The following is a 24635-nucleotide window of genomic DNA, read 5'->3' on the forward strand; positions in this document are numbered from 1 at the left end:
GCCCGGATTAAGATGGCCTGGGGCCCGTAGGCTACAGGTTGATGTGGGACCCCCTGGAAGGCAAATTTCACAACAAATTTACATAGACGGTGTCATAATTAAAAGCTAGGAAATAAGGGTAACATCATGTCTACCAAGTGTACTCAACATTACAGATGCATTTTTTAATATTGCTACTTGTCACAATTCTGCAATTTTTCTGGCCAATCAGGGGCCCCGTGGCAGATGGGGGCCCCTAGGCTGCAGCCATATCTAGCCTGTGCGTTAATCCGGCCCTGAGTACAGTAGGCCCTACACACTACAACTATGCACTCAGTCCACTGACTGCTGTTAGAAAATAGGCTAGTTGTGGAGACCCTGGAATTTGATGTATTAGCTGTCAAGTAGTAATTTTACTATTTTGTTTCGGACATAAATTCTACAATATTTGGGTATAATTAAAACATTGAAATAACTGTGTCTTGCTTTTCTGTGACTAGGCTTACTCAAACCATTGAGTAATGGCCCCATGTGACAGTCATGAGATGATGATGAAATGAATGTTGAGTAATTACCCATTCTTTTTAGGAGAGCCTACAGATGTCATCACAAACCTTGGGAACCAATGGGAAATGACTAACATTGGATTTCAATCTTTTCAGGACAAAGGGCCCACAAAGATGTCAAAAGAATGTGCTGATTGTATGTGTATTGTTTAATCAAAGTTACAGGACTCAGAATGTCCACAGATGAGGTCATGGGGACCTCGGGTGTTGAAACCAGCCTCCAAGGACCGTCAGAAGTGCTGGCAGCAGATTACAATCGACACAGCATAGGCACATTCTTGGTTACCTAACAAATCATGTAAATGCTTACACATAACCACACCCACCCACACAAACCACAAATACCAACACAAAGGGCTAGTCAGGAGTTCCTGATTTCATTTCACCCGAACTCAATAAGTGTTATTGGTCAAGGCGAGAGAGAATCAGGAATTCCGAAGCGCTTCGGATGCTTTCGTTATTTTTCTTTAGTAGACTCTGCAGTTCTGGAAAGCTGTAGTATCTACTGTGTATGGGCCATTGCTGTTATTCTGGATATACTGTATCAGTGGTGGTTAGGGATGCAAACAATTAATCGATTAATGGACTTTAATCGATCAATGCATTAATCGATTACATTTGAATGGAATTGATTTAAATGTAGCATTTTATCTCAGTTTTAAATATACATTTTTAGATTTTTTTTGAGAAACATGGAGATTTCTGGGGGAAAACGCCGCTTATCAATTAATCGTAAGTCGATCGATAAGGCAATCAACTAAAGATTAATGAATTAATCGATAATTTGCAACGCTAGTGGTGGTCATTTTGTTATTTGGTAATTTTAGAAATTAAATAGATTAATTTCACTTTTGGAGTATTGTGGGGTTTTTTTACTCGAATTTGATCACGCACAAAGCTTTAGACCAAGGCGGTAAACTTCTTCACTGTCCATAGTTAACATGCCCATAAGACATCCAGAGAGTATCCTGAGTATGCAAGGATTAACTAGGCCTACTTGTGTTTTTCAGATACAGATGTGATGAGCGACAAAGTAAGTTAATAGATAATTATTCTGTAAATTCTTATTTTTCTGGATTATCACACATTGTTCAGATTCTAACATACATGTGATGTCTATGTGTGTTTGTGTGCAAAAGCCTAACAGAAATGACAGTCGACAGATGGGAGATTGTCTCACTTGGGATGCAAGCTGCAATCAGCCTCAGGATGGTCAATTAAAAGGCAGCAAAGATGAAAAGCTCATCGACTATACTAATGAATCGCTGAAAGTGTCTACAAATGAAGCCACTAGTTTTGAGAGCCCGGCCCCCACACCAGTAGCTGGAGCCTCAAGTGGATCTGAATCTGGAGCCTCGAGATCAGGTGATAGGCCTGAACCAGGTGCTAAGGGTGGGCCTCTAGACGAATGGCAGAGGGACGAGAGTCCTGGTGCTACGGCCATGAGGGCACCCTCACAGCACCAAAGACCCCCGACAGACGAGCCTGGAATCACAAGACACCCAGAAGCATCAAGATACGAGCACCATCTGAGGCTAGATCCTCAACATACATGACCAGATCCTCTCGTCAGGAGACCAAGTCCCCAACATGTGCGGCTGGTTACTCAACACACGAGACCAGATCTCCAACCTATGAGGCTAGATCTTCAACATACAAGACCAGATCTCCGACACCTGAGGCTAGATCCTCAACACATGAGGCTAGATCCTCAGCACACTACAGTCCGTGGACGCCCAGGAAGTCTCAGGACTGCCTTATAATGTTGCCACATTTGTCTTTCAGTCATGACCACACAGTGCTAGTCGACGTAAGTAATCCACATTGATGGAGCACTTAGGCACCCTTATTTACAGATTGGTGAAATCCTTATGAAATTATTGATGCATATACGCATGAAACGGTGTGTTATTTAAAAAGTAATATGGAAAACTCAAGAAATAATGAATACATTAAAAGAACATTTACAAATGTTTGTAAATGAGTAAGGAATACTATTCTATGATAATATGTGTACACATAAAAAAACAGCCTACGACTGCAGAGTGGATTGAGAATAAAATGAGTGGTGAGAGAGAGAGACGGGGAAGGATCGGGAAATGACCTCAGGTCAGGAATCAATCCTGGGTCGCCCATGTAGTAGTACAGTGGCCTACTGTGTGAGCCATGGCAGGGCCCTGCTAGACGAGTTTGATATGATTGCCATCTACATCCTGTGTTTTCATCTCTATTACTTTTTGGGGGCCAAACGTCCAGACCTGCTGCAACTGTACTTTGACCTCTGTGTGAACATAGTATTCCTTATTCATAAACGTTTGTAATTTTTTTGGGAATTAGTTAATCATTTAGTAAGTGTTAGTGTAAGTTTAGAAACGTTTAATAAAGCTTTTAAGACCACTATTCTTAAGTTAACTGTCATCGATGCATTTCGAATGCTACAGAAATTGTTGCTATTCTATCATCTCTTCAGATAGAGTTAACCTTCATATCAAGTCTAACAATACTCCTCCGTAAAGCAATATAACCAGAGATTCTTTAAGTATAGAGATATGCCAACATAATAAGTTTCTATGGGCACCTAACATGACCAGGTTCCGGTCTGCCTAAAGGGGCGTGTCATAATGCTCCTAGCATTGAATAGAACAGTCCTCAGGTCTGCCTAGGTCTGCCTAAAGGGGGATTTCCCCACCAATAATAGAACCCGGAAACAATGGGCCAATGGAACCTCTCTCTCTCTACTCTCTCTGCTATAACTCTGTGCACTAACTTGGTCCTGATTGCATGTTCTGTATTTCCCCCACGATTTGTATATTGCTACACTTTTGGTCTACGGTTGCTCTCTGTACTTCATCAACACTCTGTATTTGCTATGTACTGTTTGTGTGTTTTGTAAGGCGCTTTGGATAAAAGTCTACTTAATATATTATAAAGTAATGTAATGCAATGCAATGTCATGTCCCCTTGTAGGTATACCAGTTCAACACCAGCAGGAAGTTGGTCCCAGCCAGAGGAGGGAGACCACTGTGGGATCCCAACCATGTTAAAATGCCATACTCCGAAGAAAACAAACACACACAGTCAAAACTAGTGGTGAGACTTGAACAACCGTACTTAATTATAGGCCTAATTCATTAGTTTCCTTGCAATAAAGTAATAAGTTGACAGTGTCTATTCTAAATACAGTGCATTGCAAATCTTGCAAAAAAAAGTTTCCATAACTCTGAAAAAATGCAAAGCAAGTAGGAAGCAAGCATAGGAGCGGCTGCCAGAAATACTCAGAGAAACCAAGGAAGGGATGTCAAACCCAGGCCCTATGAAGACTTGAACATAAAATTTGGTGTGTCACAGACATATGAGTGGGCCCAGGCCAATGAAACAGCTCACACTCATATTATATGGAGCAGAATATGTGCAGGCACATTTGAACTATGATGGGAATCTATTTGTGAAATGGAAGTTTGCATATTAAGTGTGTGTATGCACAATTTTTGTCCGTTTTTAGTGAATTTGGGCCACATCTTCATCCCAGATTTAGATTTTGGCCCTCAGTCAATTTGAGTTTGACACCCCTGCGTTAAGACATGACCGCTGTTATAATAAGTCAGTAGTTACCTCAATGGCAATGATCAAGTTGTAATGTATTACTAAAGGGGCCTTGCATCTGTAGATCCGGCAAGTCATGCAGATTCATCCATCTCCTGCCTTCGCTGAATGATCCTTTTCAGATACTGTTTTCTAACTCAGCTATTCTTTGGTGGTAACATCGACAGTTGGCGTTCAATCCCATCTCTTGTGGCCTCTGTAGGTAATGACTGAGACAGTGACACGATGGTCTGCCATCACCAAACAGCTGGGGAAGCTTCAACAAGGCTCATTTACCGTGTCTGATGTCGGGGTAAGAGAGAAACAGAACTATATTATAATGATCACTGTGTGTTTATGGTCTGCACAGTTCTATACTGTGTACATCTGTTGTCTTGGCGCTCTGGAAAGAGAAAGGATAATCAAGAGCTCTTTTCCATACGGCTCATCTTCGTTGTACAGCAGAAACCTCAAATCTCTCTTCACTATTTTTTTTAATTATTATTTTATATGTGTTATTTATTCATTATAAAATATAAATCAGTCACTACTGGTCAGTCTCCATGGGTATTTGTGTATGTTAAATTATTTAATAACCAACTTGATGTTGAAATTATTATTTATTTAGATATAAAATAGTGATTTGGGTACAAATAAGTTTTAAAAAAAAACAATGAAAAGCGGATGTGCAAGGTTTCTGCTTGGCAGTGACGATATATACATTCAAAATAATATTATTTGAATATAAAATATTTAATAATGGCTTTTACAGTGTTTTTTTGGAAAAGAGCTCTTCATTACTATTAACTACTACTCCTGAACTCTGTATAATGCTGAGGACTGTCTGTGTATCTGGGCGAATCCCTTTTCTAATTTCTACCCCTTCCCCTAAGCCTTCTCCTTGGCCCTTGGCCCTTCAAACAGATTAAGAAGGGGTAAGGCTTGAAACACAACCCCTTTGAATTGAGACACCCCTTCAACAGTAAGGGAATGACACCCATAGGATTCAAAAACCAGCCCCTCTATGATTAAAGTGAAAAGTGAAAGCCCATTGGGAAACTCCAACTCCCATTGTCATTGTGACACAGCACTCCACAGCACACAAGTGAACACTGCACACAACGAAATTGCATTTATGCCTCACCCGTGCAAGGGGGCAGCCCTCAGTGGCGCCCCATGGGGAGCAGTGCGGTGGGACGGTACCATGCTCAGGTTACCTCAGTCATGGAGGAGGATGGGGGAGAGCACTGGTTGATTACTCCCCCCACCAACCTGGCGGGTCGGGAGTCGAACCGGCAACCTCTGGGATGCAAGTCTGATGCCCTAACCGCTCACCCATGACTGCCCTAGGTATTGCTAACGATATTGCTTGTAATTACTCATGCTACAATTTAAAAAAGGACAAGGTGCTGCATGACCCTCGCAATTCCTTCATGACTTCATGCATTATTGGCATTATACACGATTTTTTTTTTCATGTGCGTTTCATGGAGAAAATGACCATTACACATTGGGACAATGTTTAACTTAGTACAATGGAATAATTATTGCAACTGTGAAACCGTAAATTACTGTGAAAATACTCATATTTGTGTGCTTTGTGGATGCAATGCATTCAGGGAAATAGGTTGTACCCCTCCGTTTGAAGTGTGCCTCCGAAAAAATTCCATTTGAAGGGGTAGAAAGCACTTCCCCTTACCCCTTCCCCTCTGTCTGAACGCGAATTGGGACGGCCCTAGCCCTTCATGTGAACGCTCAAAATGAAGGGGAAGGGGACGTTGGGCTAAGGGTGAAATGGGATTTAGCCTTTCTGTGTCATTCTGACTGTCTCTGAGTGTTGGTGTGTCTTTGTCATTGCAGAAATTCATTAAGCGCTACAACCCACAGTATGAAGACACCTGGACCTTTGTTGGTTTGGAGAGATATGTACAGGTAGGGTTTCTGTCTTTGGTTACTATGTGTATTTCTCAGATCATATCTCCTACTGTAAAACTCCTACTGTCTAAGATTATTGATGAAGGACAACATATTTAAGCATTCACCTTTGATGTAAGGTTTCTCCAACTTTGTGACATAGCAAGAGAGGCTAAAATCTTGTGGGGTGAAATAGGCTTTTCTTAGACTATGAAATTAGTATAATATATATATATATATATATACGTATATATATATATATATATATATATATATATATATATATATATATATATATGAAGAGTTCAGATGCAAAACCCCCTAACTCCATTTCTGAAGACCTGCACTTCTATATTTTTAGAGAACCCTGTTGTTGGTTTGGTTTACATTTATGTACTTGATAATACATATAAATAGTTATATTACATAAATACAATTTTGATAGCTTTGTATTAAATAAAAATTAATTAAGATTATTTTCTGAAAAGGCACTTAGGGGGTTTTGCATCTGAACTCTTCAATATATATATATATATATATATATATATATATATATATATATATATATATATACATACATACATACATACATACATATACAGGATATACTAATGCACATGTTTGTTTTTGGCAGTCTTCGCGAGAAAACCAGAATATCTTCGCAGAAGTCATTCCAAAAATGGCAAAGTTGGCTCTCAGGCTGAAAGACCTTGTGCCAAGGGTGAGTAAAATAATCATCTCTATTTACAGCACCACACAAATGGTATTTCACACTCTCCAAATATAGAGAATAAAAAAAACTCCTGTACCATTTACCAATGCTGTTGGCTACTGTACACTAGGTTGTATTGCAGTTGTCAGAGATGTGGACTTGTGACTTGTTTTCCCCTATGTTAAAATGTTGGCGCTCACAGCCACGCAATGTTATGTGAAAAGTAGAAATAGAGTAGGAATAAAGCAAAGCATTGGAGTTTAAGAATTCTTCACCTCACCACTACATTCTACAGCAAGAAACAAGTAGAATGTTACATGTATCCAATCCAGAGCTCTTCCTGTGCCACCTTGCACATGGAAAGAGATATTACAATCCCGCTGCTGGGTTATAAACCATCCCATGGCCTCTGCCCCATCCCCTGGTTACTGTCATGTCTCCTGGCATCTCCTTCATGCTCTGGACACTGTGGTGGGGGACACAGCAAATCTTCTGGCCACAGCGCTCATTGATGTACCATCTTGGATGAGTGGCACTAGCTGAACAAATCTAGTGGGTGATAGACATGGTACTACCTCCAGGGATGGGGCATTATCAAAATGCATATTACCAAAAAATCACCCAGATAGGTTACAAAAAAAAGAAAAATGATCTGTGACACCACTTGACGAATAACTATTTTTGGGGCGTATTTTGGTTATTACCTCGTTAATTGCTAGGGGTACAGGTCTTTTCGTCGAATGGATTCTTGAGAGGGGACCATTCGAACAAAACGTTGGACCATTAGTATAAGGCAGGGGATCTTTAGTCGAGGACGGTCCGTCTACCGCAAAAGCCAACGAAAGGTCCTTAAAATTGAACTAAAGATCCTTAGGTTTCAACTAAAGGTCCCTTCAGTCTGCCTATATTAGAAATGTAAATATGTCTCGAATTCATTGCTAGTCATTGCTGGTTAAACTCTTAACAACAGTGTTGCATTGTAACTGGGCAGGCTGGTATCACAGAAGTAGGATTGACTTGGAGTTGCATTGGAGTTGGTCTGGTGTCCCTTTAATTTTTTGGAGCTGTGTAGTAGTACTGTATGTGGTTCTGACTTCTCATCACAGGTTCATAGGGCTCTGTGTTATTTAACTGCCTATTAAGAGTTCACGGGGTGTTGTGGTATTTAACTCAGTGTGTGTATGTGTGTGTGTATTTTATTGTTTTCTTCTCCCAGGCGATCCCTCTGCTTACGAAGTTCAGGGCCCAGTCCATCACTCTTTCCCAGTACCAGATCGCCTGTCTTCTGGCCAATGCCTTCTTCTGCACATTTCCTCGCCGCAACAGTACTGCCAGAGATGCAGAATTTGCCAACTACCCCACCATCAACTTCAGCAGGTTCCTCTCTGTCCTTAACACTTAAGACTTTTTGGTCGTTGAACAATTGTCTGATCAGTGAAATTACTGTAGATGGCAAAAAAAAATGTCCAAGCATCAAGTAGACGGTGGGCTAGATTTCGTAGCTCCTTTAGAAAACGAGTTTCGTTCTCACTCTCGAGTGGCAACTTGATTTTTCTAATATGACCTCCTGACAATATGTAAAGCAATATTCTGGCTGTTGCCACGCTGAAAAGTTGCACGTTTATATTAAAAAATAACGAAAATAAAAAAGACTGGGGGTGACGTCACATAATGCACAGTCAATGGGAAGTCTCCGCCCCTCAAAGTTGAAAAGGGAATATTTATCCGCATATCGGGCTTTTTTCATGGGCAGATAATTCACCTAATCATTGAAACAACGTAGGTATTTCATTCCTGACCATTTTCCTGTTACTGGAAAAAATAACACAGCTTGCATATCTTTACTGACACTTAGTTCTTTGGCGAATTGATCTACCCCCATCACCTCATTGCACTATTGCTTTGAGGGAACAGACCTGTCCTCTTTTTGACATTTATCTCTCGTTGCCCAATGATGGTCAGACAGTCGAACACTAACAGCGAAAAAGAGCACTTCTGAAAGTTTGAGAAAAATATTTTTTTTTGCATGTACACAACAAGTGAGCCCACTTACCCCCCAACTTGTAACTTTTTGCCATGAAATCTGACGGTTCCGGGTAGCATGCACGCGCTAGCTGTATTCTGCCTCGTTGACTTTGCATTGATGTGACGTCACTCGATCGGCTATTATTTGTTGTCATTTTTATGAATCAATGTGCAAGTTTTGAGGATGGCAACAGCCAAAATATTGATTTATGGGTTGTCAGGGGGTTATATAAGCAAAAATAAAGTTGACACTCGTTAACACCAACGAACTGACAAGATATGAGACTGGGCCCACCACCTAAAGTGTCAAAGATCTTTTGTAACAAATGTTGACACCAAACAGTAAGTCTGGTGGTGTCTAATCTGTATTCTTGTCTCAAATATGGGCACTATGTTGTTTCGGTGTGTAGGATGCTCACATTGAAAATTCAGTGCACTGAAAATATATGGATGCTGCCCTAATAATTATGATAAATGCAGTTTGTGAAAGATAGGCACTTCACGCATCAAACGGCCACCATCTAGTTGTTAATAATGTTGAGGAGACTACCAACTCTTCATGCCAAGCCAATTATTGTATGCAACATAGCTGCCATTTGGCGGGAAGGAAATGTAACTACAAGCACATGGAAACTGTGTAATATAAACATTAGGTAACCAATATTTTGGCGAGCTGTTGTTATGCTAGTCTGGCTTGACTTGCGTGTGGGAATGTTTCTCCCTCTAGCATTTGCAACTGGTGCAGCCCTATTAGCATGGCGAGCTGTCCACGTGTGTGCTGCTGACATCGCATGTTGGAATGGTGGTATCTTGAGAAGAAAAATTCATACCACCATTCCAACAAAAGAAAAAAATTATTTTTTTGATGAAATTGATGAAATTTCCCGATCCCGCCCCGTCTCTCTGTCCCACTCGCTTCCTGTCACCGTCTCAGACTGTCCTATCAAATAAAGGCATAAAAGCCCCTAAAAATATATATATTTTTAAAAAGTCACCATTCCGACAATCGAACGTCAATTTCGGAATGACGGTAAGTCGGAATGGCAGCATGTAACCGTCACTTCTAGTAGAGCAGGAAAATGTGCAATATAAACAGCCAACCAATATTTTGGCGAGCTAATGCTATGCTAGTCTGTCACTTCTAGTAGAGCACAATGTTAGTGGTCCAAACTTTCCCACAACACTACACACTGAAGACCCCAGTGCACTGAGTGCACTATGCACTAGACGCCAGTGCACTGACACAAGTGTGTATAATGAGACACACTATGAATCTGACACCTGTCTGACTACTAAAAATGCCAGTGTAACTATAACTAAACAAGAGTGGAAAATAACATCAAATCACTCAGAAATAGTGTTATTTTTACCCTTTGGTCAGTTAATTCCACTCAACATTTTGTAAATAGTAAGACCTGTAGAGTTGAAATTACACTGCCCACCTGCAGAATTTTACACTGACGTTTAACTCCACTGTTTGACTTCACAGTGCTATAAATTATCTGGATTTATAGAGAGTTGTTCTGAAATATTGACACCCCGTTCATTTTACTGTGTATGAAACTGATAACGTCATCATCCCAGTGTCTTTCTTCAGTTTATTAGGCAATACATCTGACACCACGAAGGAGAAACTGCAAGCAATCTTCCATTATTTTGACACTGTCACTAAAGGTAGGCTACTATGAGATAATCGCTCTCATGTATTCTTGTGTAGCACATTTCGGTCAATGTCAAAGGTCAGAAATTTTATTTTGCCCAGAACCCTGTCAAAAATAGTCCAGCATACTTCAAATTAAGCGTAGGGCCTCAACCTGTTTGTTTACAGGTAGTATGAAGGAAAACAATTTGGAAGGTAACTGTTGTTCTGGAGTCTCTTACGATCCCTCTGTTTCTTGTTGTAGAAACCTCTAGGCCACGTGGTTTGGTTACCTTCGAGAGATGTAGCATTCCAGATTCTACACTTCCACTGTGGAGACAGTAAGGACACTTCATTACATTTCGACTTTAACTGTTGTGTAATAGAAAAACATCCCCCTCGCCACATATGTTTTAAGAAATAGAGGAGTAAACAGATACAGTGTGTAGATACTTAGATGTAAGTACCTGATTTGTGTTCTTTTCTTGTTCAGTCGGCATGAAGTCCTGGGAAATGTCCGCGTCACATCCGAGGGCACCATTGAAAAGGAGGGCAAAGGCATGCTGCAGGCAAGTCTATTCTATAGGTGGATCATTGTGCAGTGAACAAAGAGACTACATCATGGTGTACATTACCGCTGTTCCTGTTGTCAGGTTGATCTGGGTTTTTTACAAACCCCAACTCCGGTGAAGTTGGGACGTTTGGTAAACAGTGAATAAAATCAAAATGCTATCATTTTCAAAACATTCAATCTATTCATTAGATGGAGAATAGTGAAAAGACAACATATTAAGTGTTAAAACTGAGAAAAAATATTGTTTTGGGGGACATATGTACTCATTTCTAATTTGATAAATGCAACATGTCTCAAATAAGTTGGGACGGGGATCAGTGAAATTTAGTAAACATCCAAATAAGATAAAACAACAAAGAAGAACATTTCAAAATGAATTGTACTGACGGACAATATAGGTGTCCAGGTATAAGATCATCACAGAGAGGCTGAGTCACTCAGAATTAAAGATGCAAAGGGAACTAGACTGCCTGTGCAGTCGCCTTCGACTGCTTAAGGTATATCCCCGAAACGCGACGCTTCCAGTCCCCCATCATTCCTACCACTCCCGTCCACCATTTCGTAAACGTATATGATACATACAGACGTGACATGACGTGCATAGGCTTAAAACCAAACGACTATTGTGAAAATGAAGCAAAAAATGGGGCAAATGGTAGTACTGTTTTAATGGTTCAGTGGATATACCACATTAGGTACAGTGTAATAACCAGTGTAACAATATTTAATACAATGTAATACCAGTGTAACACCGCCATTTTTTAAACTTACATCATGTGTTTGTGCGTAAGTGGTATTACATGGTATTGCATATTGTTACACTGGTATTACACTATATTACATGGTATTGCATACTGTTACACTCGTTATTACACTGTACCTGATATTGCATATTGTTACACTGGTATTACACTAGTATTACATGGTATTAAATATTGTTACATTGGCTATTACATTGTACCTAATATGGTAGATTCACTGAAATGGTGAACCATTAAAATAAGGTGTTACCGGGCAAATCAATCCACCCAGTCAGAAGTTATGGGCCAAATGAAAATTCCGCCATTTTGAAAGTGTTGTCTTCCAAACTCGAATCAGTTCATGAACCTACCCTAGAGCATTCACACACAAAATCTGGGACAAATCCATCCACCCGGTCAGTAGTTATGGGCCAAACAATAATTCGGCCATCTTGAATTCAGCCATCTTGAAAGTGTTGGCCTCCAAACTCGAATCAGTTCATGAACCTACATTCACACACCAAATCTGGGACAAATCCATCCACCCGGTCAGAAGTTATGGACCAAACAAAAATTCGGCCATCTTGAATTCAGCCATCTTGAAAGTGTTGACCTCCCAACTCGAAGCAGTTCATAAACCTACCCTAGAGCATTCACACACAAAATCTGGGACAAATCCATCCACCCGGTCAGTAGTTATGGGCCAAACAATAATTCGGCCATCTTGAATTCAGCCATCTTGAAAGTGTTGGCCTCCAAACTCTAATCAGTTCATGAACCTACCCTAGAGCATTCACACACCAAATCTGGGACAAATCCATCCACCCGGTCAGAAGTTATGGACCAAACAAAAATTCGGCCATCTTGAATTCAGCCATCTTGAAAGTGTTGACCTCCAAACTCGAATCAGTTCATGAACCTGCCCTAGAGCATTCACCCAAAAAATCTGGGACAAATCCAAACATCCGTTCAAAAGTTATCGCGTTAACACGAAAGACCTTACGCGGCGGCGGCGGCGGACGCGGACGCGGCGGCGGCGCACGCAAAACCATTACATCCCCGACGCTCCGCGTTTCGGGGATATAATAATTACCATAGTTATTACATACATGTTTGAATTCCCTTTGATTTACCACGATTGAGTGTATATAAGACATATTTTTGTCATTAAAATCATTGTATAGGTTCATGACATCATGAAATATATATTGGCTGTAGTCTCACTCTAGCACTCCAGGAATTAGAGCTATTGAAAATTGACCATATTAAGAATGCTTCATGCGTGCAAATGATACAGGGGTGTAACATTCTCCTATGCACCTGAGCTCACTTGAAATAGACCCAGAAGACATGGGAAACTGTTCTTTGCTTACAGAAGTCAGCAGAAGTTGTAGAAGTCAATTCTTTTTGACAATAATAGAGCATTGCACATCCTGTGCTACAGTGAAAATGGGCCATCCAACTTGTGTTAGTGCTAACTTCAAAAGTCAGCCTCCATGATGGCATGCGGGTGCAGTAGTGCATTGTTCTCACTCATCTGTAGAGTTAAATACAGTGCTGAAAGGTATAAATGGGTTTTAAACAGCATGAAAAGCCACTCATGCATTATATTTTGAAGGGAGATCTTCGATTACTGCCACATAGTAAGGTCAAATTGCATTCTCTACTATGTTTTAACAGTTTGGCTCCATCATAAGGACCAGCAGGTGATAAAATGGTGGGCTTTTGGTCAAGACCTGTCACATTGTAAGCACTACAGAAAGAAAAACGTGGCAAAACATGACGAGGAATACATCCACCATTTAACACTAGAACTACCACGGAGGGGTCAATTGACCTTTTTACCTAAAAGCCCCACAAGAGGGTCATTTGACCCTTTGGACCCCCTGCGGACACTCCTTTTGTTGTGGAAATGTGGCTGTTAGCACCTCACAGCTGTCACTTGAGACACAGAGTGTTTTTGCATGTGTGTGTGTGTGTGTGTGTGTGTGCCTGTGTGGATCATTTCCAATGCCTGTTGAGTGCTGTATTTCTGCATCTTCGTTCCTTGGAGAGGAGCTTCTTTCACCACAAAATTCTTGAGGGAAATGAAGCAGTAGTCCACATGCACTGGTATTTATCCATCTAACAATTGCCAGGTTGCATTCACATGAGTCGTTATGGTCACATGGCATGGGAGATTCACACGTTACAGTTTTTCTCGATTGGTTTGGCTAATTTCTCGAAACTGAGATGACACTCTCAAAACAACACGGACAAATCCCCAAACCAACTTGCAATTTCCCAAAACAGAATGGCATTTTTCATTGCTTTCATCAGATATCAAATGCTTGGTACATGTCTCAAATGTTTAGTACATCTCTGCAGATGGATATGTACAAATACCCTTCAGTTGACACATTCAGCATACATTTAGCATATTTTCCAAATAAATTGACCTTGCTTATCTAAACGAATTAGACAATTCTCAGTCTAATGGTTGCCCTCTCCAAAACACGTCAGCATTATTTCATTGTGTAAGTCAGCATATGCAAAGTGGTCTACGCAATTCCCAAAACAGTCAAGGACATCATATTTTAAGAATTCCATTACATAGTAAATTCATGACAGTGTTCAACAGGTCAGATGGTATTGTAACTTTACTAGTTAGTAGAAAATAATTTTACGCTTATACTACAGTTTCCTCTGTTATTTGGCTAATTTCATGACATTTTTTCAAACGACATTCTGTTTTGAACAATTGCTAGTTGCTTTGGCATTTATCCATGTTATTTTGAGAACGTTATCTCTGTTTTGAGAAATGAGCCAAACCCATGAGAAACCTGTGATATATGGGCATTACTTTCTGTATATGAATTTACAGTAAAGAAAGTTAACTTACTGATAAATGTCCTTGGTAAATTATCTGTGTTGTCAAACTTCAATGGTTTCACTCACTTTTTCATTTTTATACATAGTCGAAATCTGTTAGCTGAACGTAGATAAAACACCTAACCATTTTGACTGGCAGTGCTTACACAATGGCAAAGGGACAATGTATTTTGGGGTACTGATGATATATGTGGGGAAGAAATTTAGTTTTGACACATGGGTAAACTGTTTTTGGGGTGATATGAGCGAGTGATGAGGATCCATGTAGTTATGCTGAACCATCCAGTTTATTTTGACAGAAGGACTAAATGAATGCAAATGAGCCAAAGCAATTGAGACGGATCTATACCATTTTGATGGTACTGACTATTTATATGTGAGACGGTTTAGTGCTGATGCAAGAATGAGGTGTTTTGGGAGGTATATGACATTTTGCTAGTTATCTGAACTGTTGTGCAGAAGTGTAAGAATGTTTGGCCAAATTACCCAATGGTTATAGGAATGTCATCTCAGTTTCAAGAAATGAGCCAAACCAATCGAGAAAAACTGTAATTCAACCATTATCTGGTTGCAGTCATATGATTCGTCATGATCACATGGGACATTCACACGTTCATTGATGACTTATATGAAGAAAATGTGCTGACATGTTTTCAGGACAACCATTACACTGAGAATCAACCAATTGGGATAGATCAGCAAGGTACATTCATTTGAAAATTGTACTAAATGTAAGCTGATTGTGTTAACTGTAGGATACTTGTACATAGCCATTTGCAAGGATGTACTAAATGATTGAGACATGTACAAAAGCATTTGAAATTTGATGAAAGCAATGATAAATGCCATTCTGTTGTGAGGAACTGCAAATTAGTTTTGGGATTTGTCCATGTTTTGAGAATGACATCTCAGTTTCAAGAAATGAGCCAAACCAATGGAGAAAAACTCTAACACACTGTCCGCCAACCTGTGCTATCTGTCTTTGCTGCTGATATCTTCATGCAGGTTGCTATTTACCTGTGGTGATTTTGGAGGCTGACAGCCCTTGGGAAGAAGCTGTCTGTCCCTGTTTGTCTTGGCTGTTAGCACTGTAAGGTGTGACCCCCTCACCCCTCACCCCACGCACGGCCCCTAACAGCCTCATTACCATAACAAAATGAGTGATTAGTGTATTAGGTAAAAGCCGCCGGTGTTCTGTCGAGATGTGTTGCCTCGTCGAGATGAGCGACCGGTCGCCCTATTCGATAGTGGTGTTCTATCGATTTGCGATGCCTCATCTAAATGAGCGACCTTGACTTTCCGCGGAAGGCGTTTCAATCGGTCCACGTTGGACTGTTTTAATAACCATTACTTTGTTTATTTCACGGACAGGGGTGTGCAATCGTTCGAGCGGAGTTTAATAAGAACATGCGGCTGCTGACAACCGTGAGCCTCTGGTTTGAGCAAGTTAAGAAACGTGCCATATGAAAGAGACTGAGTTGAGTTTGCGCAAATACTGGAGAAAGTGTTTGGGATCAGGGCCTGGCTACGGGTTGTTTAATGCAGTCATTTTCGTTGGTTTGGTTTCAATGCGACGTGGGCTCGCAAGGCAAATTGCTACATGAAATCATGTGCTATGGGGATAAACAATTTAGATATTCCCAGATAGCAGATAGCGTATTGTGGCTTTGTTTTTGCAGATGTCTGTATTTTAATGACCGGAATCATATTTTCATAACATCCCCACCAGTGCATTTCTTATTACCATGTTGAGGCATTTTACAATGCAGTCGATTCAAATTCTTGAGTGAAAAGGGTGGAGGGAGCATTTTGACAGCTCAATCAGAGGTGGCGATTTTTTCCATTTTGCAATGAGAACGCCTCCTATACATAAATAGGCTAGTATTTTCTGATCGATGTTACAATGTTCGAGGCTGAGTGTGAGCAATTACGGTTAGGCAACAAAGTAGCAACTGTACGAGGCCACACTATTTCCCGTTTCCCCCCATGGGATATAGAACTATACCTGTATATCGTAACTTTCAGTCCATGACAGTCGGTGGGCAGGCTGTAGGCTAACTAGACTATTAATATGGATGACTGGTGGTAACCTCAGGCTACAGTTTGAGTCACTAAAGTTGACAGTCTCAGGGGATCCTATCGTAACTTGCGCTACAGTTTGAGTCACTAAAGTTGACAGTCTCAGGGGATCCTATCGTAACTTGCGGTCTCACAATTCGATGGGCAATCACCCGCGAAAACCACCGCGAGGGTGTGCGCATGCGTGCGCATGCTCAGTAGCGAAGAGAATCACATCTCGATGGGTCGCTCATTTAGACAGGACACCGGGTCAAATGACCCCTCTCTGGTACTTCTAGGTAGGCAGAAAAATCCTGGTAGTTCTAGTGTTAAGCTGGTGAAATCATGTCCAAGATAGGAATTAACACTGTTTTTTATATAAAATCATCTCATCGGTTAATGTATTTAACTGTTAAGTGTTGTCTTTTTTTTTTTTTTACGTAAATGACAATAGACAGTTGACGCAGACAAACATATAGACAAAAACAAACAAACCAACAAAGACAGAGAATAAATAAAATAAAAAATAATTTAAAAAAAAAACACTTCAACTGAAACCTTACGAGACAATGATAGAGAGAAAAAGAGAGAGAGAGAGAGAGAGAGAGAGAGAGAGAGAGAGAGAGAGAGAGAGAAAGAGACATTCTATAGCTCACCTGTAGGTGTATGTGTGTGTGAGGTAGGTGTTGTATTGGATTTATGTATGTGCTGGTGTAGAGGGTGGGTGTGTGAGGGCATGCATTAGCTGTGAAAGATTTGGAAGCTTATGTTGTTGTTCTGTTTTCAAAATAAAGACACATTTTATTGCAAATATTTTCTGGGTACATTTCTTCCCATTTGTGTGAGCACTTTCTAGAAAATAATATATTTTTTCCATTTCCAAAACATTTTCTATTGTATTATACCATAGCTGGACATCTGGTTGTTTGCTTTGTTTCCATAGTTTTGTAATTTGCTTTAGTGCAGTAAGTCTTAGAATATGAAAAAAATTACGGTGCGTTCTTTTTATGCTGTTCGGTAGGTCAATGCCCAATACATTTACTGGTGTTAGAGGTTGTTTAAGATCAAAAATGTATGTGACAGCTCGCCTTACCTCCTCCCAAAATGGTTTTATTATAGAACATGTATAGAATATGTGTGTATGTGACCCTTCTTCTCCACATCCTCGCCAACATTTTATGTCAGCTCCTGAGATATGGGCACATTGTTTAGGTACCATAAAAAATCTTTGATTGACCTTCCAGCCAAACTCTTTCCAGAATTTGGACTGGGTTGTTTTGAAAGTCTCTTTCCATAATTCACTCCAGGCACTATCTGTAATAGTAATTAGTAATTCATTCTCCCATTTTTCTTTTGCCTTGCACTTTGTTTTTGTCATCCTTTGTATTAGTTTATAGGCCTTTGCTAGAGCACCTCCCCTTCTACTTTTGTTTCTATTTTCTAACAAAAAAATTAAAACTTCATTAGTTGTCTTTTCCGCCTTTTGTTGTATATAGCTCCTGACCTGTAAATACTTGAAGAAATGTTTTTGTGGTAGACTGTATCTCTCTGCAAGGGTTTGAAATGAAACTACTATATTTTTTTCAAAAACTTGTGCAAATATGGTCAGTCCTGTACTTGCCCAAGTGTCCAAAATGTTGTCATCTTTTTGTGTTCTAAAATCTGGGTCGTATCTCATTTGTCTTAGCCGTACGCTTTCAGTATTGATTTTTAAATGAGAACATAACTGTCTCCAGATCTTTAATGTATTTCCAATGCAGAATGTTTGTAGATGTTGTTTTTGTGTCACTTTTTTAAGGAAAGGTAAAGAGCCAAGTATTCCATTAGACAATTCTCTTTCAATATTGATCCATTTTATTTGTGTTTCCTCTCCCATCCAATTCATTATTGTTAAAATTTGTGCTGCGAAATAGTATTTTTGTATTTGTGGGGCCCCTAAACCTCCCTCTTCCTTTGGTTGAGTTAATGTCTCATATTTGATTCTATGTTTTTTGCCATTCCAAATAAAGTCTGCAAATTTTTTATTCCAAGTTCTGAAAAAAGTTGGAGGTAGTGAGACTGGAAGTGCTTGAAACAAAAAGAGAATCTGTGGGAGTACCATCATTTTAATTGTCTCTACCCTACTATAAATTCCATCAGGGATTAATTTCCACCTATTGAGATCCTGATTAATCTTTAATTCTAAAGTATTATAATTGTTGTTATACAAGTCACTCAAGTCCGGGCTAATATAGATCCTTAAGTACTTTATTATCTGTGAGTCCCATCTAATATTATAATGTTGCTTTAGATCGTGGTCCATTTCCCTGCCAATTGTTAAGGCTTCACATTTACTTTTATTAATTCTATATCCTGAAATTGTACTATAATTTTCTATTTCTCCCATCAGTTGATGCAATGATTGTTTTGGGGCTGTCAAGTAAAGTATTATATCATCAGCAAATAGTGCTAGCTTATGTGTTTCCTGTCCTATTGTAATCCCTTCAATATTTTTATTTTGTCTAATAGCTATTGCAAGAATTTCAATGTAAAAGGTAAAAAGAAGTGGAGAGAGGGGGTCCCCTTGTCTTGTTCCCCTTTGAATTAAAAACCGTCTTGATAGTGTACCGTTTGTCTTTACAACTGATACCGGGTTTGCATATATTGCTTTAATCCATGTACAGAATTTTTCATCAAAACCAAAACTTAACATTACTTCAAACATGAAAGGCCATGAAACTAAATCAAACGCTTTTTCTGCATCCAAAGTCAATAAAATCAGATTTTCGTCATTCTTTTTTGAGTAATCAATTATGTTTAATGTTCGTCGTATATTATCACCCAGGAGACGTCCTGAGATGAAGCCACATTGATCGGTATTTATCAACTTAGGAATAATGTATTTTAGCCTTTTGGCAAGGATTGATGTTATTATTTTATGATCAGTATTTAATAGAGATATTGGTCTGTAGGATGAACAATTTTTCGGGTCTTTTCCTTCTTTATGAATCAAAGTGATAATGGATGAAGTCCATGTTGGAGCCCATCTACCTGTGCCCAGTGCATGGTTGTACCAATAAGCTACCAAGCTGATCTTTAAATGCTTTATAAAATTCATTTGGAAAGCCATCATCTCCTGGTGCTTTTCCTTGTTTTAGACCTTGTATTTCCTCATTTACTTCTTCAAGTGTAATAGGCTTTGTTAATTCAATATTATTGTCTTGTGTTGCTTTTGGTATTTCAAGTTTTTTAAGATAATTCTGAATTAGTTCTTTATCATCTTTCAATTCTGTTCTATAGAGATCTTCGTAATATTTAGCAAATTCTTCTGCAATCTCATCTTTGTCCATTATAACTTTATTTTGACGGGTATTTAGTTGTGTTATGTGTGTCTTCTCTTGCTGTTTCTTTAATTTATACGCCAGTATCTTTAACGCCTTTGGTCCACCATCATACCGCTCCTGTTGTGTGAATTTCATTAGTTTCTCAATTTCCATCATGCGTAATTTATCTATTTTTTTCCGTTTTTCTTCTAACTCAATCTTAACCTTTTTATTGTTTGTTGCACTATGCTGTTGTTCTAAACATTTTATTTCATAAAGTAGTTGTTTTTCTAATGTTTCTTTAGATCTTTTCCTTGCCGAGGAGTAGGATATTATTATACCTCTTAATACAGCCTTTACTGCTTCCCATAGTGTGATGGGATCTATATCTGGCGTGTCATTTATTTCTATATATAATTGTAGTTCCTTTTTTATTTTTTCTACGAAGGTTATTTCCTCTAAAAGAGAATTGTTAAATGTCCACAGGGATTTACCTTTTTTACAATTAAGTTTTAGAGACAGAGAGATGGCAGCGTGATCTGAAATATTTATAGAGCTAATTTGACATGAATTAACTAGTGTGAAATTGTGTCTATACATGAAAAAATAATCTAACCTATTATACACAGAATGTCTTCCTGAGTAGCAAGTGTATTCTTTTTTACTAAGTGTTGTCTTTTGTTTTGTTTTTAGTCTTCCTCGACATTTGCTGCCTTTTATTGTCCCCGTCCCAACTCTTTTGAGACGTGTTGTTTTTACATATTCATGAATATCCCCCAAAACAATAATTTTGGTCAGTTTCGATGGCTGATATGTTTCTTTGTGCCGTTCTCCATCTAATGTAAGAATCAGACGTTTTGAAAATGGCAGTATTTTGTTATTATTCACAATTTAACTTGTGTCCCAACTTCTATGGAGTTGGGGTTTGTATTTAAATTTGTGTTTTGTCTAGGTGGACTTTGCCTGCAGCATGGTGGGGGGAGGGGTGCTTGGCAATGGCCTGGTGCAGGAGGAGATCCTGTTCCTCATGAACCCCGAGCTGATCGTCGCTCGCCTCTTCACAGAAAAACTCACTGATAACGAGTGCCTCAAGATCACAGGTGAAACTGCCCACCTCATCCAGAGCACCAAGTTCATGAGAGGGGAAGAACACATTTTAAAAAAAAACTGCTAAGAACAGCTGTTTAAATATTAAGATATGAATGACGGCAAACTGTATGTACATTTTTGGGTTGGCTCAACCTGCACTATTACAATAGTGGGAGTAGGATATACTGTACCTTACTCAAAGTAGGCTAACTTTTGGACAGTGAAGGCTGCAGACATAAGTCGACTTAAATAAACAGCAGTTTCTTTATTATTTCTTTATGGAAAACCAGTTTGTTTAAAACTTGATGTAAGAATTGAAGAATACCTGAAGTACAATAGTAAACTTGACTGCAAGAACTGCGAAGCATAGCGAAGGGTCATATTCAACTTGCTGTGCTGAGATATAATATTATATCCCAAATCCCACACTATCTATGTAATTACATCTGTATTTTATTACAAAGTGAAGTGAGTGCTTGCAGATCTTGTAGAAGAAGTAGTGTTTGAAAATGGAATTGCTTCCAAACATTCAAAACCACTAATTTGTTTGAATGTGATTTTATTAATACTGTATAGTGACCTTTATCATTTTTTTTTGTACCAGGGGCCCAGCAGTACAGTGAGTATGTAGGCTACAGCAGAGACTTCAAGTGGAAGGGTCCACACAGCGAGAAACTGCCAAGGTGAAACAACTTATACTGTACCATAATGTAATTTATGACATTAAGCTTGGCCTGTTATTGGTTAGTTATTTGGTTTTGTATGAATCATGTTAACACCACTTCTGTTGAAAACGTTGCATTTGCAGAGATGGTTGGGAGAGGCTTCACCGTAAGATAGTGGCCATTGATGCGCTGAACTTCAAAAATCCAAAGGAGCAGTACCAAAAGCACAAAATCAGACGAGAGCTGAACAAGGTTTGTGCTTACTTCTTAAATAACACTGAGGAAGGCTGAACGCCATAATGCGTCTGTGAGCAAAAAGGAAAGTGTTCTATGTATAATGCAGACTTTCTTCCCTTTCACTTAATTTGACATACAAATGTCATATGAGGAATTGATGATGAATTAATATTACATTAGGTTTTTATCAAAGGGGGGACGACACCCCTCAAGGTCCATCCTTTGCCACAATGGTACTAAAGATACACTTTGACTGCTAGATCCAGAATTATTTGGTTCTGTCAGCACACACCCACAATGACAACTGACGATAACTCCATCACAGAGAACCCCCACCTTGCTTCTTTTTTATTAATATTTTCATTCTCAGGCTTTCATTGGGTTCAAAGAGGAAGGGAAACCCGATAAACTTCCAGCTATTGCCACTGGAAACTGGGGATGTGGAGCATTCCATGGAGATTCCATCCTCAAAGGTAAGGGGTACACCACAGACTCCTCTATGCAAGTGAAGATGCAAAACCTTGTCAGCCAAGTTGTGGTTATTTTTTTTAACGAAGCTTTATTATAATCCAGATCATATTGTATTGTTCTGCCATTTTTTTCTTTTTGTTTGGTACATTTTGCATGTCTGAAAACTGTTTAGGGTTTTGCATCTGGGCTTTTGTGTTCTGTATTACTGAATGAGGGTATTTTGTTTACTTGCTTTATTTAATTTTTTTGGAAGGCCTGGCAAGACCTTCCTTCAATTGAGAAGTCACAAGGAAGTTTTATTTAACGTGATACATTTTTGTCCTAGACTATTCAGTTCATGTGTTAATGGTGCTCCCAGTCTACTCTGCATCAATCAGTTGGGTTGGCGTGTGTCCACAGCTCTGATTCAGATGATGGCTGCAGCAGTAGCACAGCGGGACCTGGTCTTCTTCACGTTTGGAGATAGACATTTGGAGGATGCGGTGTGGGATATTTACACTCATCTCAGAGATGGCAAGAAAACAGTAGGTAAGAAACAAGAACAAAACGATAAAGGAAGATTTTTTTGTCCTTCTTGGAAAGGATGTTCTTAAACACACAATGCTATGGAGCATTAAGTGTATACAGGTACTATGTCCAAGGATAGTGAGGAAATAACTTTATGAGCCTTTGGACATCACACTATCTTCCAACCATTGGGTTTACAAAAGATCTTCTGACATTTTGTGTCTCCTTCAACTTATAGGACAGATATACGACTTCTTGGCAGCCTACTGCCATCAAGTTGCATACGGGGAGAAGACGGATCTCAGGAGGTCTCTGAAATGCGCTCTCTGAGACGGCTGGCTGCCTGCATTCCTGGTGCCTTAATATTTGAAAATCACATAATGCACTACTACGGTTGATAGAAGGTTCTAATTTATTCAATTATGTATGGAATAGCGGCCGACGAGGTGTCCCGATATCAAGGGAAATAATGGACAAGGCGGAGCGTTCTAACAGCCCGACGGCACAGCCGAAGGGCTGTTCGCTTCGCCAAGTCCATTTTCCCTTGATATCGGGACACCTCGAAGGCCACTATTCCGCTTATCACCCGGTTACCAGCATTTAAGTATTAATTTATTAATATGTTGATCTAAGGCTTCGTGAGAAAGTAGATTAACCACTGCGCTTGGTACGTTGCTATGGGCACCACTTCCTAATCTAGTGAGATGCGCTTCTATCGGAGGCATGTAAGGACGCACGCAGAACGTTGGGGTGACTTGACAACCAAATGCGATAGAATTGACGACTGGGTTTTTGACTTGACAACCAGATGGATAGAATTAGTAACGGGGTCTTGACTAGACAACCAGATGTGATAGAATTAGTATCGGCACTTCGCCAGCAAGTTAGAAAAAATGTAACTTGGACGCCCGCACGACATCATAGGTATCCTGCTACCGGGGAATAAATGACACCTGCTCACCAATCAGAAGACGTTCCGTCTGCTCACCGGGTGATAATCTATTCTATAATCCATTGCACTTCATGGGATTTGTTTATATGGATTGTCTCAGCATTCAGACCTGCTTTTTTCAAGTGTGAGTTATTGTATGTACCTTGTCAAGATTATGAGTGGTACAAGAGTACATGTTAAAGACTAAAGTGGCACAGGAAAGTAGTACCAATACTTTCATTTGCCACTTTAGTCTTTAACGTGTACTCTACCACTCACAATCTTGAGAAGGTAGATACAAGAACTTGAACTTGAAAAAAGCAGGAACACATTCCATGAAGTGCAATGGATTATTAGCCTGATAAACCAGCCTAAATTTGAGACGGGATGTGTAATTTAGTCTGGCCCCGATGAACGATACATTGATACTGTGCCTATAGGCTGGCGCTCTGACCAATCAGCAATCTTTCTCGTTGATGTGCTTGATTTCTCAATGTTGCAAGCTTCGTCGTCACTCCCTCAAAACCCCGCCCACTTTGATTCAAAACAAATCCGATCCGAGGCTAGACCACTCGCTGCCGAAAAATGTCGGCGTCCAGCGGGTGGCGCTGGTTTATTAGGTTAATGGATTATAGAATAGAATACAATAGACTTTATTGTCATGCTAGCATGAAAATTGCCTTTGGTCTCACAGAATAAAAACAGAATATAAACACAAATAGACAAAACACACATACAAATCACTGCATCCACCCCCCCCCCCCCCCCCCGCC

At 39.6% G+C, this 24635-nt stretch overlaps 2 protein-coding genes across 2 annotated transcripts; both read left to right on the forward strand.

Annotated features, from left to right (window-relative positions):
* The first annotated feature begins 1953 nt into the window (after positions 1-1953).
* On the forward strand, positions 1954-8155 carry LOC134458679 (poly(ADP-ribose) glycohydrolase-like). Its single transcript, XM_063211109.1, has 5 exons — positions 1954-2355; positions 3513-3635; positions 4351-4440; positions 5988-6059; positions 7970-8155. The coding sequence occupies exons 1-5, from the start codon at positions 1954-1956 to the stop codon at positions 8153-8155; spliced, it is 873 nt and encodes a 290-aa protein (XP_063067179.1).
* Positions 8156-10329: 2174 nt separating this feature from the next.
* On the forward strand, positions 10330-23349 carry LOC134457950 (poly(ADP-ribose) glycohydrolase-like). The gene is made up of 9 exons (XM_063209997.1): positions 10330-10452; positions 10683-10758; positions 10911-10986; positions 20915-21062; positions 21656-21734; positions 21860-21968; positions 22324-22426; positions 22824-22952; positions 23170-23349. Exons 3-9 carry the CDS (start codon positions 10978-10980, stop codon positions 23259-23261), a joined length of 669 nt encoding a protein of 222 aa, XP_063066067.1. The 5' UTR covers positions 10330-10452; positions 10683-10758; positions 10911-10977; the 3' UTR covers positions 23262-23349.
* The last annotated feature ends 1286 nt before the right edge of the window (positions 23350-24635 follow it).

Source organism: Engraulis encrasicolus, chromosome 11, assembly GCF_034702125.1.
Source record: "Engraulis encrasicolus isolate BLACKSEA-1 chromosome 11, IST_EnEncr_1.0, whole genome shotgun sequence".
NCBI classification, from domain to species: domain Eukaryota; kingdom Metazoa; phylum Chordata; class Actinopteri; order Clupeiformes; family Engraulidae; genus Engraulis; species Engraulis encrasicolus.

Excerpts from the sequence above, each read along its gene's own strand:
- LOC134458679 (XM_063211109.1), top strand. The coding sequence starts at position 1,954 with ATGGCAGAGGGACGAGAGTCCTGGTGCTACGGCCATGAGGGCACCCTC. Across the intron at positions 3,636-4,350 it reads ACACACAGTCAAAACTAGTG|GTAATGACTGAGACAGTGAC; the intron begins GTGAGACTTGAA and ends TGGCCTCTGTAG. Across the intron at positions 4,441-5,987 it reads TTACCGTGTCTGATGTCGGG|AAATTCATTAAGCGCTACAA; the intron begins GTAAGAGAGAAA and ends TTGTCATTGCAG.
- LOC134457950 (XM_063209997.1), top strand. Across the intron at positions 21,063-21,655 it reads CGAGTGCCTCAAGATCACAG|GGGCCCAGCAGTACAGTGAG; the intron begins GTGAAACTGCCC and ends TTTTTGTACCAG. Across the intron at positions 21,969-22,323 it reads TCAGACGAGAGCTGAACAAG|GCTTTCATTGGGTTCAAAGA; the intron begins GTTTGTGCTTAC and ends TTTCATTCTCAG.